Source organism: Notechis scutatus, chromosome 2 (genome assembly GCF_049901735.1).
Source record: "Notechis scutatus isolate UNSWTSFEM ecotype Mainland chromosome 2, rNotScu1.2, whole genome shotgun sequence".
Taxonomy (NCBI): domain Eukaryota; kingdom Metazoa; phylum Chordata; class Lepidosauria; order Squamata; family Elapidae; genus Notechis; species Notechis scutatus.
In genome coordinates this window covers 163,636,210-163,655,875 of record NC_142010.1, presented here as the reverse complement: position 1 = coordinate 163,655,875, position 19,666 = coordinate 163,636,210, and the positions used below count along the sequence as shown (strand labels likewise).

Sequence of the window (19,666 nt, the reverse complement as noted above, 5' to 3'; positions counted from 1 at the left end):
GTGTTCTCAAAATTATAAAATGACAATGTCAACAACATATAAAGAAAATTTGTATAAGATGTTTTACAGGTGGCATTTTCCCCCAACAAGAATAGCAAGAATGTTCAAGAACAAATCTGAAAAATGTTGGAAATGTCATCAGACACCTGGCTCATATTACCATATGTGGTGGACTTGTGCGGATGCTAAAATATTGGACTAAAATCCACATGTGGTTGGAAAAAATGACAAAAAAGCATATAGACTTGAAACCAGAGATGTTTTTATTGGGAATTTTACCTGAAATATATAGTAAAGAATTGAAATATTTGATTGTAAATGTATTAACAGCGGCTAGGATGGTATTTGCTAAAAACTGGAAAAATGAGAAAATACCAACACAGGAGGAAGTTATTAAGAAAATAATGGAATGTGTTGAAATGAGTAGATTGACATTTGAAATCAGAGAACAAGAAGATAAACAATTTTATAAAATTTGGGATCTATTCTATCAGTGGTTAGACAATAAAAAATGGTAATGAAATTGTAGATTTTTAGAACACAATGTATTTTTTTATTATTATTATATCTACAAAATGACTATAGGATAGATTTGAGATGGAAATATGAACTGTCATAAAGTAAATTAAGTAAAATATGGATTATTTCATAAAACATGAATGAATAATAGCATAGTCAAATGATTGATTAATAATGATATTGTATTTAGGAATATTTGATTGACAATATGAGAACATATACAATGTAATTCTAATTGAAGACTACAAAGTGGAAGCACAAAACAATTTGTAAACCAACCAACACACTGTATGTACATATATGGAAGATGGTTTGATGTTTTTATGTTGTGTTTATGTTTGTCTTAAAAAAACAATAAAACTTGTTGAGTGCAACTCAATCACACCAGAATCTAATCACCAGAATAAAGGCACATCAACCTCTGGACCAGTTCTTGCGGGCCCGGATGGATGACTTCCAAGAAACCCCACCATATCCCCATCATATCTCCATTCATGGTGGAGGGAGTGGCCTTGAAACAGAAGAATTGTAGTTCCCAACCTTTCAGATAAGAGTTTTGCAGTTTTGCCATGATAACCAGACAGTGGGGCATGGAGAAGTGTTCAAGATGCTGCATAGAACACTAAAAGAAGCTTAAGATGGCAGCAGACATCAAGGACTACATAGCATATTGCAGAAGGGCCAAATCCTACTATCTGAAGCTGTTACAACTCATCTATACACACACACCCATCCCCCACCCATGGCACACACTGTCTCTGGATTATTGATTTACCTCCTGATCAATAATTACACACTAATTTTGGTGGATCTTGTTATCAAGATGTCTCACTTCAACCCTTGGAAGGGATTGCCAAAGAAACAGCTCAACCATATTTTTCACTATAGAGGCGTGGTGTAATTAATTTCCAACATGAGCAATCAATTTTAATCCAGATTTTGGAGAGCACTGTTCCAACTTTTGAATGTTCAAGTAAACTTATCTTCAGCCATGAATAGTGAGGTGAAGAAGACTAACCAAATGCATCTACAGCCAAGATAACTGGCCATCACTGCTTCTACTAACAGAGTTTTCATATAATAACTCTCTCCACATATCAATTACAATGACTCCCTTTCAAAGCATTGTACAGCACACACCCTTTACCAGAGAACCCTAGGACGGAGAACTCTGTCCCAGGAACTGTGGATTTTTTATAAGAAATTGCTGCCCAAACCCTATCAATACAGCAGTGAGAACAGGCAAAGTAGTTATATGAGAAAGCTGTGGATGCCCATTGACAGGAAGTGCCACTGATAGCTGAAGGAGTCAAACTCTGGCTCTCTACTAAGTTTTTGATCTCAACAAGGCCATAAAAAAAAACTAGACACAAAATTTGTTCAGTTCTTCAAGATTATCCGACAATTCAACTGTTGTAGTTTTTCGCTTGCAATTGCCCCCTCCCCCATGAACATGCATTCAGTCTTCCACCCTTCATTGCTATTTAAAGAAAAGCCCCTCAACACCCCATGCTCCCAGCAATTGCCCCAACTACCAGTGATCATGGATGGACGACCAGAATATGAAGTAGAAGAAATACTGGACTCTATATTATAAGATCTTTTACTTGAGCAAGGGGTTGAATTAGAAGTCCCTGCAAAGACCCTTCCAAATCTGTTATTCTGTATTGCATTCTGTATTCTAGGTGAAAGGGCAAAGGTAGGCAATATTTAATCTACTGGATTTAATCTATCTGCTCAGAAACTGAACTTTCTTGGGAGAATGCAAGAATCCCTGCTCCTTCCACAATTTCCCTGAGAAGACACAATCGACCAAGCTCCTGGCCCTCCATGCCGTACTACCTGAGGAATCAACCTTAACCAACTACTGCCAGCACATCTAGAGGCAGGCAGAGCACATGATTATGCTGGGTCTTTCAATTCTGGCCTTCAAGCCCTAAAGGTAAGGGGAGAGGGACCTACTAACATTCTTGTGTTTTCTAGCAACCACCACCTGGTTCTATGGCTGTTTTAGAAGGCAGGGAGGAAGATTTCTTAGAAATTGCTTCACTGCCTCCTCTGTCAAGTTCCCATGATTCTCAGATTCTGAAAAGCCCATGTAGGAAGGGAAAGATGTCTCTGAACAAGCCATGGAAGTAGTGAAGGGCAGATTGGAGGGGAGGGTGATGTAGGAGATTAAGAGGAAGAGCCTGGGTCAGAGTCAAGAAAAGAAACAGTCTGTTCCCGTAAATTATCCAAGTCCAGCCCCCCTTTGAATTCTCACCAAGTACCAGTTTAGTGTTGACAGTTAGTTAACTAGATTCTTATGTATAGACTTGAGCAATGAACCTTCCTAACTGGAACTTAATGTATGGTCCTGATTCTTCCTGGATGACAACACATTGCTGTCAGATTAAGCTCTTAAAATTGCAGTAAATCTAAATCCACAAAAATTAAGGTTTTTCTTATTGAATTGATGGATAAATAGTTGGAAAAAAGGTCATAGAACTTTATTTTTATATATGATAACTGTAGCAACATTATCATATGCAGAAACATGAAAAGATCTGCCATAATGGTTGGTGAAGATGATGAAATTTGCAAAGATGGCTTAATTAAAGAAAAGACAATATCTGCATTTGTTGTTGACTGGAAATTCCTGGGTGAAACAGAAAAAAATGAATTTATGATTTATGTTGTGATTAGAAAAAAATGGATAACAAAAAAGGGGGGTTGTAACCAAAAAATAAGTAATAATTTTATATTTATACTTATAATTGCTGTAAACAAAATTAGAAGCTACTTCTATTTCTTTTCTTTCTTTCTTTTCACTTTTGGCTTTTACTTTGTTTTTTCCCCCCCTCCTTTCTTTCCTCTACTTTAAATTAGTTCTTCTTAGTTTTTATTTGTTTCAAAATACCTAATACAGGTAGCCCTCAACGTATGACCACAATTGAGCCCAAAATTTCTGTTGATAAGTGAAACATTTGTTAAGTGAATGTTACCCCATTTTACAACTTTTCTTGCCACAGTTGCTAAGTCAATCACTGCAGTTATTAAATTAGTAACATGGTTGTTAAATGAATCTGGATTTCCCATTGACTTTGCTTCTAAGAAGGTTGCAAAAGGTGATCACATATCAGGAGACTGCAACTGTCATAAATATGAGTCAATTGCCAAGCATCCAAATTTTAATCATGTAACCATGGGGATGCTACAACAGTTATAAGTCTTTTTTTTCCCCAGTGGCTTCAGTGTAACTTTGAATGGTCATTAAATGAACTATTGTAAGTCAAGGACTTAAAAATACACAGAACAGGAAACTTAATTGGCTCAAGTGGTTTTTTATAATTATTGCCCGCTTTTCATTTTTTAGAATCTTAATCAGCCCCTTCCTCCTTCACTGTATCTCATGAAGGATTTTTCTGTTTTTTTTTTTAAACGAAATCTGGAACTGTTACAAAATTTTACTTGGCCTAATAAAAGGATTATGGAATTTTTCATGGCAATGTCATGCAATGCAGTTACTATTCTTCATTTGTTGTGTTATTTATTCAACTTGTTACACATACTTACCATTTGGGTATGGAGTTTCACAAAGAGTTAAAAAGTCAACCACAGGGTGATCCATTTCAAGCACTGTAATTGCTTTTCCATGCATGATTGTCAGCTCTGGCCTTCGCCAAGGTTTATCATAAGAAAGTCCACCAGAAAAAATGATAAAAGGGTCACTATATTAAAAAATAAAATATAATAATTACACTTCATACTTTTTCATTGACTTTGAAATCACAATTTTTGCAAGTTGAGATGAAGAGATTATATCCAAATTTTAATTAAAACTAATAATCTTTCTACTGTAAGTGATCTTTCTACGATTTATGAGATTATCAAATTTCTTTCTTATAACTGTGATGTTTAAAATAGTCATTTGTGCAGCTTTCACTGTTTCCTTAGCTTTGGCCAACCAAAACAGTAACTTCAGTTGCTTGTCCAATCCAGAAGTAATGGCAAATGCTGAAGGAGGTGGGCTCTCTTATGGTACAGATTATTACTGTATACACTGAACTCCTGCATCACAAATGCATTACTCACTTGCTGAAAGCAAGAAAGTTCCTTTAAACCTATCTCTCCCCACTAATATCAATAAAATGTGGCTTATTCAATAAACAAAGGATAAATAAATTACACCTGGATGCTTCCCTGAAACACTTAAAAAGAACCAAAACCATTTTTCTGGTCTCAGTTTTTCTTATACATCCTGTAGTACAGGTATAAGCAGAAACTGTCACATTGATTAACAGTGCCATACATGTTCACAGTTGAGAGAGGTAGAAAAAGGTGAACCTAATTGCGTAAGTGTCCTCGTTTCAGAAGGTACAAGGTTCTGTTTCAGGATAATAACTGCCTCCTTAGTGTGATCAAGAAGAGTACCTACCTGTTTTTACAGGTCTTGTATTCTGTTTTAAGAATGGGCTTACAAGATTCAACTTTTTTCCCATCTCGCTGAATCTTACCTGTAAAAGAATTGTTTTGAAAAGACTCATTTATTTTTCCATAATGCCAGTGGGTAGAGTTGCTATGGCTGTTCTGAGCAATAACAAACAATTGCAAGACTAAAGCTATTATATTTCTAGGGGCCTCCGTGGATTGGAAATGACCTCAGGGATACAATGAAGAACAATATCCCAATGCGTTTCATGAGCTCAGCTGGGGCTATGGCATCAAAAAGAGCTGAAACACTTAGGTGATTCAGATGCGGCCTGCCTTATCAATAAATTAGTAGTAGTAAAATGCCAAACCTTTGCTGAATAAGGCTGTTGTGAATCAATAAAAGTGAATAACCTAAATGCAAATTAGGGGTTGAAAACCTGCACACTTGATTGGTCCTTATACAACAACTTGGGATTGGGCCAGAACCAGTCCCTGATTGGCCACTTTTGGGACTGTCCTTATTGGTCAGTAGTTGGAACCTGTTGCACATTTTCATTGGTTAATAAGGCAGCAGCTAACCCTATAAAGGGTTACTGCTGCCCATAGCATTGCTCTGTTCCCTTCTGATTCCTGTTATTATTAAAGAGTTGAAGTCACTGGTCAGATGTCTGGTCTCCTTATTCTCCAAACTTAACACTGGCGATGAGGATGGGATACGGAGACCGAAGAGCTGACTAATCTACAGAGCAACTAACAGAGCACGTGGTCGAACACACACCATCAACGGCAACATGGCCAGCGGTGCCGTACCACCCGCCCATTCAATCCAGAGACCGAAGACTGGGAGGCCTACATGGATCGTTTCCAGATGTTTCTAGAAACCAACAATTTGAAAGATGCGACAACCGGCAAAAAAGAGCTATCTTTCTAACGCATTGTGGACCAACCGTGTTTAAAATGGCAAAGTCACTTGCCAAGCCAGCAGAGGTAAAGAGATGGACTGGGACGTCCTCGAGCCTTTACTACGGGCTCACTATGCACCCGCTGTGCCAACCTTAGTCCGAAGACACGAATATTACGGAGGGACCAACAGAAAGGTGAAAGCCTTGCTGATTATATCGCGGACCTCCGAAACCTTGGAGGCCTCTGGATTCGCAGACTTAGAAGAAGCTCTCCGGGATCGCTTTGGTTCTGGGCCTAGAAGACGGCACGATCCAGAGTAAAATCATGGCTAAGGGGGACATCAGTCTCACCGATGCCCTTAAAGAAGCCTCGGCAGCAGAGGCAACCAAGAAGTCGGCAGCCCGAATGCGCCGCACCAACGCACTGCTACGTAAACTCGCCACTGATACCTCGCCTCGCTCAGAGAGACACCCGGTATCAACTCATCACGAAGACCTAGAGTCCCCGTCCGACAGCGATGAGGAAGAGGTCAACCGACTTCGAACGGAGAGAGACCAGTCCTCACAACACTCATTTCGACCGTGTGCCGGCTGTGGAGCAAATCACCACGATCCGGCTGCAAATTCCTTGACGCACTTTGCCGCCATTGCGGGAGACGCGGTCACATCGCAAAGGTTTGCAGGAGCAAACAGAACTCCAAACCCCGACAGGCCGAATTCCAGTCTTCCGGATTCTTCGGCACACACCGAGAAAAAGTGAACCACTCCTACAGAAACAAGCCGTCCACCATTTCCACCAGGCGTGAGGAAACCAGGTGGGAAGAGACCCACCAAACAATCACCATAGGCCACGCTACATCCCTTGATGCCGGGAAAATCCGGTAAAGGTCGCCATCGAAAACAAACCTTGCGTGATGGAGGTAGACTCGGGATCTTCCCTCTCGATGGTGTCGTGGAAAACGCTTCAACAGCTCCTTCCAACGATCCGCTGCCAAGACCTTAACCCTCAGAGGGTTATACTCAAAGACTATCAGGGCAACCGACCCCGTCGTCGGGTCCCGCAGATTCCAGGTCTCATTCAAGGACCGCACCGTCACACTACCACTGACTGTCGTGGATCGAGACAGGCCTAGTCTTCTAGGCCTGCAATGGTTCAGGCCGCTCGGAATCATTGTAGCCGGAGTCCACAAGGCCGAAAGCGTCGATTGGGAGGAAGCACTGTGCAAGAATTCCAAGACGTTTTCGCGAACGGACTAGGCAAGTATAAGGGGACCCCAATCTCGTTTAACTTGAACCCTGAAATAGCACCCATCCGCCTTAAGCGCGCGTGGTGCCGTTCGCTATAAAGCCTAAAATCGACGAACAACTCGATAAGCTGATAGCGCAGGGCGTACTGGAACCCACCGACCACGCCCGTTGGGAAACCTATCAGTGACGCCTATCAAGCCTGATGGGTCCCTAAGAATTTGCGGAGACTACCGGGCCACATTAAACCACGCACTGCAGCAAAGTGCTTATCCAGTACCGGTAGTGCAACACTTACTCCATTCTCTGGGTGGCGGAAAGTTTTCGCCAAACTAGATTTAGCCCAGGCATATCAACAATTGCCTGTAGACCCAACCACAGCCGAGGCGCAAACGATCGTAACACATAGGGCGCATTTAAATGCAACCGGCTCCACTCGGAGTAAGCGTCGCCCTGGAATCTTCCAGAGTTTAATGGAAAGGTTGTTACAAGGGATAAAAGGCATTGTCCCATATTTCGACGATGTACTCATCGCCGCACCTAACAAAGACATCCTAGAAAAACGACTCAGAGAGGTTTTACTAAGATTCCAAAATGCAGGCCTCAGAGTAAAAAAGATAAATGCCACTTATGTACCGAAAAGTAGAATTTTGGGATACCTCCTGGACAGCCAAGGAATTCATCCCACCGAAGACAAATTACGAGCAATTAAAAAGGCACCCACTCCGAGGAACAAGGCAGACCTACAGGCGTTCCTTGGACTTATCAATTTCTATAATGTGTTTTTACCCCACAAAGCAACAGTAGCTGAACCATTGCATAGACTATTAGACAAAAAAGCAACGTGGGTTTGGGGACAACGGGAACAACATGCTTTCCAACAAGTAAAGAAATTGCTAACTTCTGATTCAGTACTTATGCAGTACAACGAGACTCTGCCGCTCACTATCACGTGTGATGCATCACCTTTGGGGTTGGGGCAATTCTGGCCCACGTGTTACCAAACGGAGCGGAAGCCCCCATCGCGTTTTTTTCGAACCTTAGCTAAAGCTGAACGCAATTATAGTCAGATGGACAAAGAAGCTTTAGCTATTGTTGCTGCAGTTAAAAGATTTCACGAATATGTTTATGGCCGTATGCTTTACAATAATCACCGATCATAAACCGCTACTGGGGATCATTGCGGGTAATAAACCAACCCCGTATATATTGTCCCCCAGAATGACCCGTTGGTCTGAATTCCTGGCGGCCTACAACTACACCTTGCAGCACCGCCCGGGAAATCGATTCTCCACGCCGATGCATTGAGCAGAACACCGCTCCCAGACGCTGTTGTGGATCCAGCCCCAACCCTCTCAACACTACAGATTGAAACTCTACAGGCACCACCCTTGACGGCTAGAGACATTGCTTTTGAAACGAAACGTGACCCAGTTCTGCAACACATACTACGCTGGGTTGAACGGGGTGGCCGACGGACCAAATTGCACCTGAATGGGCGCCTTCAAAGCCCGCCAAACCGAGCTGTTTTCCCAAAAAGGCTGTATCTTGTGGGGTGATCGAGTCGTAATCCCTAGCAAATTGCAACAGACTGTGTTGGCGGTATTGCATGAGGGACATCCGAGCATTGTGCGGATGAAATCACTGCACGCAGCTACGCTTGGTGGCCGGAATCGACAAAAGAATCGAGGCCTGGGTCGCTACGTGCCAACGCTGCCAGGACGTCAGCAACGCCCCACCGAAAGCAAGCCCAACCGAATGGGAAACACCGAGGGACCGTGGTCCCGTATTCATATTGACTTTGCGGGCCTACCAAAGGTCACACTTTCCTGATTACTGTCAACGCCTATTCTAACTGGCTCGAGATTCATCGAATGCACACAACTACAACCGACTCAGTTATTAATAAATTAAACAGACTATTTGCCACGCACGGGTTTCCGGACGTGTTGGTCTCGGACAACGGCCCTCAGTTCACTGCATTGCCCTTTGAACAATATCTGGCTGATCGGGGCATCCGCCATGCGCTGACTCGCCCGCACCCTGCGGCGAATGGACGTGCAGAACGCATGGTACAATTTGTGAAAAAGACCCTGCATAAAATGGAATTTGGCAACATCGACGAGAAAATCAATCGAATCCTCTTATTGCAGCACATCACGCCCCACAGCATGACCAACAAAACACCCGCTCAATAGCAGAGACAACCACAGTGAATGTAGCACGGAATCGCCGCAGCGAAATAGAACTTAACAATGGTCATCCAAACGCTCCACGAACTGGACATTGGACAAAACCCGGTGGAGCCTCGAAATCATCCAGGCAGACCAAACGGCCTGCCTATCTTGAGATTTTATCACAGCTCCCTCAAACGGAACCCAAGGGGAGGGGTGTTGTGAATCAATAAAAGTGAATAACCTAAATGCAAATTAGGGGTTGAAAACCTGCACACTTGATTGGTCCTTATACAACAACTTGGGATTGGGCCAGAACCAGTCCCTGATTGGCCACTTTTGGGACTGTCCTTATTGGTCAGTAGTTGGAACCTGTTGCACATTTTCATTGGTTAATAAGGCAGCAGCTAACCCTATAAAGGGTTACTGCTGCCCATAGCATTGCTCTGTTCCATTCTGATTCCTGTTATTATTAAAGAGTTGAAGTCACTGGTCAGATGTCTGGTCTCCTTATTCTCCAAACTTAACAAAGGCAATGTTAGGCAGTTGGCAAAGAGAGCAAGCTTGCTCCCTAAAAACACATCTCAGGCAGTAGTGACAATTCATTTTGCTAGACACCTTTCCTTTCTGAAGAATTTCTCATCTTCTTTACTCTCATAATATTCATGATAGTTCATGAAGGATTGGCTCTAGACATTTTGGCAGCCTAGGCAAAATCTTATCCCAGTTCTCTTTACAGTTTGATTCATTTTTGTATTCAGTGAGCAATTTTAAAAAAAAAAGATGTCATCTTGTTTCTTTCTTTCTTTGAGTTTTGGAGGCTATCCTTAGGACATTTTTTTTTCTCAGCCATTTTCACTTTATTTACACAGTAAGTAATTACTACAGTATATCAGTATTCATTGTCGTCATAAAGCAACAATTCAATGCTCCAGTGGTTGTGCTGGCTTACAGAGTGCACCTGTGATGACCCGGGGCATGGCACAAAGGCAACAAAGTCAGATAATTAATAAGAGTCCTTTTATTATCTCCAACTTTGTCCCCAATGTCAAGGTTACCTTCTGGCTAGAGAAAAACTCTCCCAGGAACAGCCTTTGACTGCAGAAAATTCAGTCCAAAACAGGGTAATACAAATTGTAATTTAAAGCCCAAACAAGCCAAACTGAAGTAATTAGTTTGGCAGGGCAGGAACAAGAATTTCAGACTTGAAAGCACGGCAAAACTCACACAGTTGGGAAGACACCAGGAACACAGATAAGTCATGAGAATGCAAGATAAAGTCATATTTGCTCCCAACAGTCTGCCGCACACAGCTTGCCTTTTTAATAAACTGTGTTCCCAGCTACAGCTAGTGAAGGGAATCAGGGCTCTTTCCTCCCCCGTAAGCCACGCAACCACATTGCTCTCTTCTCCATTCTTCCCTGCGTGCCCTAGGATGAAGAGGGGGTGGGCCTAGGTCTTCCTCCGAACTCCCTCTCCTTTCTTCTACCTCTCCCCTGCTCTGCCCAGCCATACTTTGCCCTTCCACAGTCTCCTCCACAGCCAAAGGAGCCACACTCCCACTCCCTGTCAGTTGTTCGGCTTCCTCCTCGGAATCAGACTCCGACAGGGGCATGACAGCACCATTACTGCTTTTCTGTTTTTTACTGTATTTTTGGAAGTCATTTCAATTCTGTACTCCCTGGGCCAGTGTCTATTCAACCTTAGCAATAAAGCCAGTCCTGATTTTACATATGTGCCCCAAGGCCATTTCTCCTCTATAAATTGTCCCATTCTACTATCAAATCAAATCAAATCAAATCAACCTTTACAGTCCAGTCAAAGACCAGCACATTCCAGCATCAGTGTCAGGTCCACCATCATGTCCTGCCATTCTGTTAGAGTAGACAGTGGGGAAGGAAGGCTTGCTGGCATTTTTCAAATCCTTTTTCTTTCATTGTAACCTCTTGGGAATTAGGGAGGGGGACTGTTTTTGGAGACAGAGCAGATTCCCTCCCAGCCGGTTCCAGCCTGGTTCCAAGGTCATCTTGCCCAGAGAGTAACCTGTTATTTGCCTAGCACCTCAGCATTCTCAAAACAACTTTGCGGTATCACATTAGTTGCCAGTGGGCTGATCAAGGGGTTATGTTTGGGGAAACAAAAGAATTGCTTTGTGCTTTCAAGAGTCAAGAGTTTTGCTTTCCTCAGGGACCAGCCGGGGCAATCAGAATATTTCACAACACTTCTCTTTTCTTTTTGGATCCTTTTTCGAGAGAAACATTTTCTCATAATTCATTTTCTCTGTATGTTTTTGCTTCATCATTTTCTCTCTGCAAGCAGTTCAGCTGCTCTGTCAGAATTTTATTCGGACAACTTGCTTTCTAAAGCTTCTACTTGCCTTTGAAGGAAATATGGCGACATTTTTCTCAACTGGATAAACGAGAGGTAAATTAGTCCACACATTAAACGATTGTCTATCCACCAAGCTAGTCTTTGACTAAACCAGATAACCTTAGCCCTAAAGCACATTGCCCTTTACTGAGATTTGTCCCTAGTATAGATCTTGTCTTCAATTATATTTTTTTACTTCTGGAGAGAAAGGGAATAGTGAGTCCTCTGCCACATTATTTACAACAACAGGCTAGATCATGGAAAGCAGTTCCAATTAGAAAAATCATGAAAAATAGATCCCAGATTCAAATGCTACAATTCAAGATTCTACAAATCTTTAAATTAGCAAGGTCCATTGCTCAGGACCAACACAAAAGTGCATTGATCAGAACTTGAATGCTTTAATTGTACCTTCCATATGCCAGCAACAATGGATATATCTTACCATGAGGAATGATTATCTGGAAAGGCCGGCTGGGACTTTTTAGATTCCATAGAGTTAAACTGCCATCAGAATGACTGCACATAAATTGTTTCCCTTCATGATGCCATCCCATTGAATGAATAGCCTAAACAGAACAACGAATCACAAAGAGAACCTTGAGCTCCCACAAAGAATGGCTGTGCCTACTGAGACCACCTCTAAAGAAATCAAATTTATGCAGAATGAATTCACCAAGGTTTAACACCAGGAACATGAAAAATGATAAATGCTCAGGGTCTAGTTAACTTATTAAGCACCCTTGAAGAGCAAGAATACATGAAGAAATGGGGGGGGGTGGGAAGAGCAGCTTCTTAGAAACTTCCTTCATTCTTTTGGGTTTCTAATTAAATGTGAATACTTTCACCATCCTCCTTCTTTTCCTTCTGCTAATGTGATATTTACTCTGCTTCCCTGAGAAAATCAGGGAACAGTGGCTTTAAGTAACAGGAAGTTACTAAAAGTCTGGAAGAAAAAAACCTAATAGTAATACCAATTTGATAAAGGAACCAATTTCCCCTTCACTGTTCAAGCAAAGGCTTAATAGCTGCCAGTGATAAATTAGATTCTTGCACTCAGTCAACCATCCAGAGCCATCTTCCATTTTTATTATTTAGATTAACTACTGAATTCTAACCTTTTGTCTTAAAAATAAATCCCACTAAAATAAATTATACATACTGTATAAGAATACTGTAAGAGGACCTGGTTTCTCACATTAGTGAGCATTAGCTCTAAATATGCCTTCTGCCTATTTAAAATCTGAGATAATGTTAAATAAATATTCAATATCTCATCCTTTTTTCAAAGAGCACAGAGCTTAGACAGGTGATTATCCAATTTTCTTCTTGAGAATGTGGCTATGACTAGGTTGGAAGCAAATGCCTTGTAGGAACTGGATCTTCTAAAGTAACATGGGAATGTGGTTTTAATAAATTGAATAGAGCAGGGGTCGCCAACCTTTTGGACCTCAGGGACCACCAAACTCATAATTTTAAATCCCAGGGACCACTAATATGAATTTTGACTGACAGTGGCTTGCTGACGTTGGTGGGACAGAGAGCGTGTGCGCGAGAGAGAGATCTGATCTAACCTCTCTCTCTCCCTCCCTTCTTCTCTCTCTCTCTCTCACACACACACACACACAGAGGCAGGGGTGGGATTCAAAGTTATTAACAACTGGTTCTGTGGGCGTGGCCTAATTTATGGGTGTGGTTGGTGGTCATGTGACTGGCTTGGCATGGCTTGTATGTAAATATTATAAATATTTTTGTAAATATTGAATTTTTTTATTAAAAAGAGCAACTTTTATCCAAAATCAGGCAAACCGGCGGCAGATTGAGTTGTCACAAAATCACAGATTCACTCAGAGATCTACCATTCTGCCATTGGCTACTTGAGTCTGTCACATAAAATTTGCTTGCAAGCAAACTCACAAAATTAACTCACAACATACCATGTATGTAAATATTGAATTTTTTATATAAAAAAGAGCAACTTTTACCCAAAATCAGGCAAAGCAGGCAGGCAGATTGAGTTGCTCACAGAATCACAGATTCATTCAGAGATCTATCTATCTGCTATCGGCTACCTGAGTCTGCACTGAATAATAGAAACTTCAGTCCTAAGGAAGGTTCTGCGTGCAGAGCTGAAGATCTAAAGATTAGCTAGAAAGCAAGAAATAAAATGGTTTCCTGCTTTTAAGCTAACCTAAATCTCCCAGCAGAGCAGAACAGCTGATGGTCGGGGGGGGAAAAAGGAAAAATAGCAACTTAACAGGCAAGTTTCCAGGTAAGGAGTGAGTGGACAGGGAGGGTTCACACGGGTCATGCGGACAGCACAGCCTTGTGTTCCCACGCAGCCTGGATTAATTGCTTTGGGGGGTGCTCTGCGGGTGACATTTCTCTGCGGACCACCAAAATTTTCTTGCGGACCACCAGTGGGCCACGGCCCACTGGTTGGTGACCACTGGAATAGAGGAATATAGCAAGCATAACACAATTATGGCTGATCTTTATTATCTCATGTACATCTGAGATTTGCATTTTTATTTCTTTTTGCTGCCATCCATTCAGTATGCATCATGTCTGAGGCAAATGGATGACATTAATCTTTGTATATATTTTAGAAGCCAGAAAACTGTACATACCTTGTGATTAAAAAAAACAAACAGAAATAGCTTACCTCATCATAATATGCTCTTAAATCTGCTCTTTTTGATCTCAAATCCCATAATACTATGGTCCCATTTTCATAACCTATTAATAACTGCAGAAGAGGGAGGGGAAAGAAAACATAATCAAATTATCAAACTAATATGCGTTAATATTTATTGTAAAGCACATGCAGTTAAATGTAACATATGCAATAGTATGTCAGGGAATTGCACAGCCAGTATCCAAATGGAGTCAGAGATGCTGACACCTCCCAGTTTTATATAAATAAATATATAATAACTAAAGCATACAAAACATTTGCTAGACCAATACTCGAATACAGCTCATCAGTCTGGAACCCACATTACGTATCTGATATTAACACAGTTGAGAAAGTCTGGAAATATTTCACAAGAAGAGTTCTCCACTCCTCTACTCATTGCAGAATACCTTATGCCACCAGACTTGAAATTCTAGACCTAGAAAACCTAGAACTACACCACCTTCGGTCTGATCTAAGTATAGTATATAAAATCATACATTGCAATGTCCTACCTTTCAATGAATACTTCAGCTTCAACCATAACAACACAAGAGCAAACAATAGATACAAACTCAAGGTTAATCACACCAAACTTGATTGCAGGAAATACGACTTCAGCAACAGAGTGGTCAATGTCTGGAATACTCTACCTGACTCTGTGGTTTCTTCCCCAAACCCCAAAAACTTTAACCTTAGACTGTCTACTATTGACTTCACCCCTTTCCTAAGAGGTCTGTAGGGGGCGTGCATAAGTGCACCAACGTGCCTACTGTCCCTGTCCTATTGTTTCTTTTATTTTTCTTATATGTATCCATGTATTCATAACTATGTTTTTACTTATACCTATTATCTTGTAAGCAATTGGCAAAAATAAATTAAAAAATAAAAATAAAATTTACAGTAAATAAGATAGGTAAACAGGACCATTGTCAGGTAAATTAACACAACAGGGACATCATGAGGTAAATCACAGAACACGCAGGGCACACAGAGGGAAAAAGGCAGAAAACAAGGAAACTCCTCCTTTATTCTCACAGCAACCAATCACAGCTCAGATTCCTTCATGCAGTGGCCAGCTCTCTTCAACCAATTAGCTAATAACTGTGTGTTCTTACTCATTGTCCAACACTTCACTGCTCCAGCTATTAAATTTTAAATATCTTAACATAATAATACAACAAATATGGAATATAAATACAACCTGGTCATGAATGTTCCACATTTTTAAAGAAAGGAACAAACTTATGTTATTTTCTCTTAAGTAGCTTACAAATATTATTGAGTAAATTGCAATCTGTGTTGAGATTAACTTCACCAGTGACAGTAATATGGATTTCCTAGCAATATAAACTTTTCCTTTATATTGGATTGCTAAATCCTTTTCCCCACGATGCTCCTGTTTGCCTATCTTATTTACTCTAATAAATGTTCCTTAGGGGAAAATTTAAAATTAGAGGAGGTCAACTTATTTTCCAATGTTCCTGAGGGCAGGACAAAAAGTAACGGGGAGAGATCATTAAAAAGAGATCCAGCCTAGAACTAAGGAGAAATTTCATGACATAGCAATTAATCAATCTCTGGAAGTTGTGATGCTTTATCACTGGAGGTTTTCAAGAAGACACTTGAATGGGTTGGACTAGAAGACCTCCAAGGTTGCTTCTAACCCTATTATTCTATGTTCTATGTTCCAGAATCAAAGCAGAATACTATTGTCCCTTAGCACCTACTGTAAACCAATAATTATTTGCCCCACTCAACTGCTGCAATTTGTATTTATTTAAAAAAAAAGTTTATAAAATGTATAAATCAAACACATATGCTTTATTTTCATGCTTTTTAAAAGAATTTTAGAAACTTGTAAAATGATTTTGATAAGATAACAAAATAACACAAGAAAGTATTACATTTGCCAAGGGTTGAGATACCCCTTCCAAAAGAAGATACCATTATCCCTATTTGCTATGTCCTGCCTAAATGCACTTAGATTGGAATGGAAAAACAGATAAACAATACTACTGCAAAAATGCAAAAATTTGCAAATCAGTAAGCATATCGAAGGATACCTATACACCCTATATACATGTTGTGCTATTTCGGAGTTGTATGCACGATACTTTTTTCAGTAGTTATAGTTTTGTATATTTTGCAGTACTGAAAATTTGAAGTGATAGAATCTGTAGGAGATGACCAAGCTGGCTCCAAGGGAGGGGGTCAAATAAGTCAACAGTCTCAAGTCCCTTCTCACCTACAAGAGATCTAAGCTCACCTTGAATTCTGCTGATCTTCATCTACTGCCAGTCTGACCATTAGTAGTTCAGATTCTTGTAGAGAGCATTTACACAAGATAAATCTATGTTTATATTTATACAGATTTATTCAAATATTCATTTGATAGTTCCACCTACTGCATAACCAACTAGAACCTGACATACCACCTGCAGGATAACTTCATAACAAAGGTCCTCCTGAGGAATCAAGTACCAGAGAAAGTGCCAAGCACTGGATAAATCAAAGGGGCAATAAAACAACTAAAGCCATGCAAAGCTTTAGGATGTGTTAAAGTCATCATGGAAGAACTCAAGTCAAGGGATGCCTCTTTGCAACAGCAGCTAACTCACTAATTCATTTAATCAGGATATCAGAGCAAGTGTATTTTGCACTTAGGTATAAAACGGATGACATAGGAAGCATATGCAAAGTCAGTCATAAAGAGATCAGATTCATGTACACTAATGCTCAGAGCATAGGGAACATACAAGGAGAATTTGAAATTGTAGTACCTGAGGGCAGGCATGATATTGTTGCTATTACTGAAACTTGGTGGGATGGAACCATGTTTGGAACACACTACTAGAAGGATATAAATTGTTCAAAAGAAACAGATCCAACAGAAAAGGGGAACAGATTGCATTGTATGTAAAGAAATAGACAATACTAGAGATAAAAGCCTTCTTGAAAGCATTTGGGTGAATATTAGAGGAAAAGTGGAGGAAATAGATGAACTTTTTGCTAATTAGTTAAGTGAAGTGAGAAGGAAGCATATCACTGTAGAAATGGCAGCACATATACTAAAATTGGAACTAACTAACTGTAGAATTGAGGGACTTTAACTACCTTGACATCAACTGGGAAACAAATTTTGCAGCAAGTGGAATCTCAAGCAGGTTCCTGATGTGCCTAGCCAACAACTTTATCAAACAAAGGTTGAAGGAGGGAACTAGAGGATCAGATATACTTGACTTATTTCTTACTAATAGGAATGATATGGTTGAGGGAGTGGAAGCTATAGGAACTTTGGGAAAGAATGGCCATGTCATATAGAATTCACCAAAATGCAGCCACAGATAACTGAACAAAGAGATCTCCCTTCAGCAAACTAAGAGAGAGACTAGGAAGGATTCCATGGATGGAAATCCTCGAGGGAAAATCAGTTCATGATACTTGAGAAATTCTGAAAAATGTGATAATAAAGGCCCAACAAAAACAATATCACAAAAAAAGAAAAGTAAGAGACTTTAGATGAAACCAGCATGGTTGAATTAAGAGCTCTCTGACAAACTGAGGGATAAAAAAGATAAGTATAAAAAATAGAAAGAGGGGCACGTAACTAGAACGAAACAATCTGAATCTGCAAGAATGGAGTCAGGAAGGCTAAGGCTTAGTATGAAGTAAGACTGGCAACAAATGCCACAAATTACAACAAAAAAGTTTCAATTTGTAAGAAACAAAAAGAAAATAAAAAAATGACAGGTCACTAACGGGAAAAGATGGCAAGAAGGTGACAGCAGCAGGGAGAAAGAAAAACTGCTTAATTCCTTCTTGCATCTGTCTTTATACAAAAAGAAGAAATAGCCCAACTTATCAAAACCAGCAGCATAGGAGATGGAAAGAAATGCAAGTCAAAGTAGGCAAGGAATTGGTAAGAAAATACCTATCCACCTTGAATGACTTCAAATCTCCAGCACCAGATAGTTTACATCCCAGAGTTCTGAAGGAGCTGGCAAATGTGATATGGCAAGGGTGCCCAACTCCCAGGCCGTAGCCCACTACCGGCCCTTGAGCATTTCAGAACCAGACTGTGGAAGTGGTAGGTAAGCTTGCACATGCCTGTCACTCACACAAATGGAGCTGTACACACATGCTTGCCACCACATGGAGAGAACCATCTCCCCTCCTGCCACCACCACCCCCGCACTGGGCAGCAAAGCCCAAAAGGTTGGGGAACTCTGTGTTACGGAACCATTGAATCAGTGGTGGGATTCAATTTTTTTTTACTACCCGTTCTATGGGCATGGCTTGGTGGGCATGGCAGGGGAAGGTTACTGCAAAATCTCCATTCCCTCCCCACCCCACTAACCTGCTTTCCAGCTCTGTTCTCTTGTGCAGGGCAATAAAAGAAAACCCAGCCAATTAGCCGGGACTTGGGAGGCAGAGAATAGACGGGGGTGGCAGTCAGAGGTGGTATTTGCTGGTTCTCCAAACTACTCAAAATTTCCACTACTGGTTCTCCAGAACTGGTCAGAACCTGCTGAATACCACCTCTGCATTGAATGAAATCTTTCGGAGTTCCTGAAGCACAGGGGAACTGCAAGAGAACTGGAAAAGACCAGATGTGATTCCAATCTTCAAAAAAGAGGGCAAAGTGGATCCAGGAAACTATAGGCCAATTAGCTTGATATATCAATACCTAGGAACATTCTGGAAAAGATAATCAAGCAGATTTTTGAGCACTTAGAAAGGAACAAGATGATTAATAGAAGCCAGCATGGCTTTTGTTAAAAGCAAATCATACCAAACAAGCCTTAGTGCCTTCTTTGATAAAGTGACTATACTAGTGGATCAAGGAAATGCCGTGGCTATCGTATACTTAGAGTTCAGTAAGGTATTTGACAAAGTAGATCAAAGCCTAATTTTTGGTAAGATAGAACAATGTGGGATAGACGGTACCACCACCAGATGGATTTGCAGTTGGCTTATCAACCGCACCCAGTGTGTGATCCTCAATGGAACTACATCTGTGCAGAGGAGGCATGAAGGGGAATACCTCAAGATTCTGTCCTGAGCCCACTGTTCTTCAACACTTTCATAAATGATATAGATGACGTAGATAAATTTGAGGAGAAGGGGATCTCAAATTTGCAAATGACACCAAGCTGGGGGAACAGCTAACACTTTGGAAGATAGTCTCAAGATTCATAAGGATCTTGGCAGATTTGATCATTGGACTCTATTCAATAAGATGCAGTTCAATGGTGAGATAATAAGGTCCTACACTTAGGCAGGAAAAACCAAATATACAGGTACAGAATAGATAGTACCTCCTTCAAGAATAGTATCTGTGAGAGGAATTCTAGTAGAGCACA

At 40.8% G+C, this 19,666-nt stretch overlaps 1 protein-coding gene across 4 annotated transcripts in view; it reads right to left on the bottom strand.

The window, feature by feature from the left end:
* The window catches only part of STXBP5L (syntaxin binding protein 5L), an 81,351-nt gene that overhangs the window by 40,151 nt on the left and 21,534 nt on the right, over window positions 1-19,666 (bottom strand). For all 4 annotated transcript variants that reach the window (XR_015747923.1, XR_015747925.1, XR_015747924.1 and 1 more), the window contains exons 7-10: window positions 14,289-14,372; window positions 12,069-12,192; window positions 4,937-5,015; window positions 4,075-4,229 (exon numbers count right to left, since the gene is read on the bottom strand). Coding sequence is in view for 1 of the 4 variants with exons in the window: in XM_087957233.1 (XP_087813359.1) it covers window positions 4,075-4,229; window positions 4,937-5,015; window positions 12,069-12,192; window positions 14,289-14,372 (442 nt within the window). In the remaining 3 variants the exon portion in view is untranslated. The remainder of the gene's footprint in view (window positions 1-4,074; window positions 4,230-4,936; window positions 5,016-12,068; window positions 12,193-14,288; window positions 14,373-19,666) is intronic.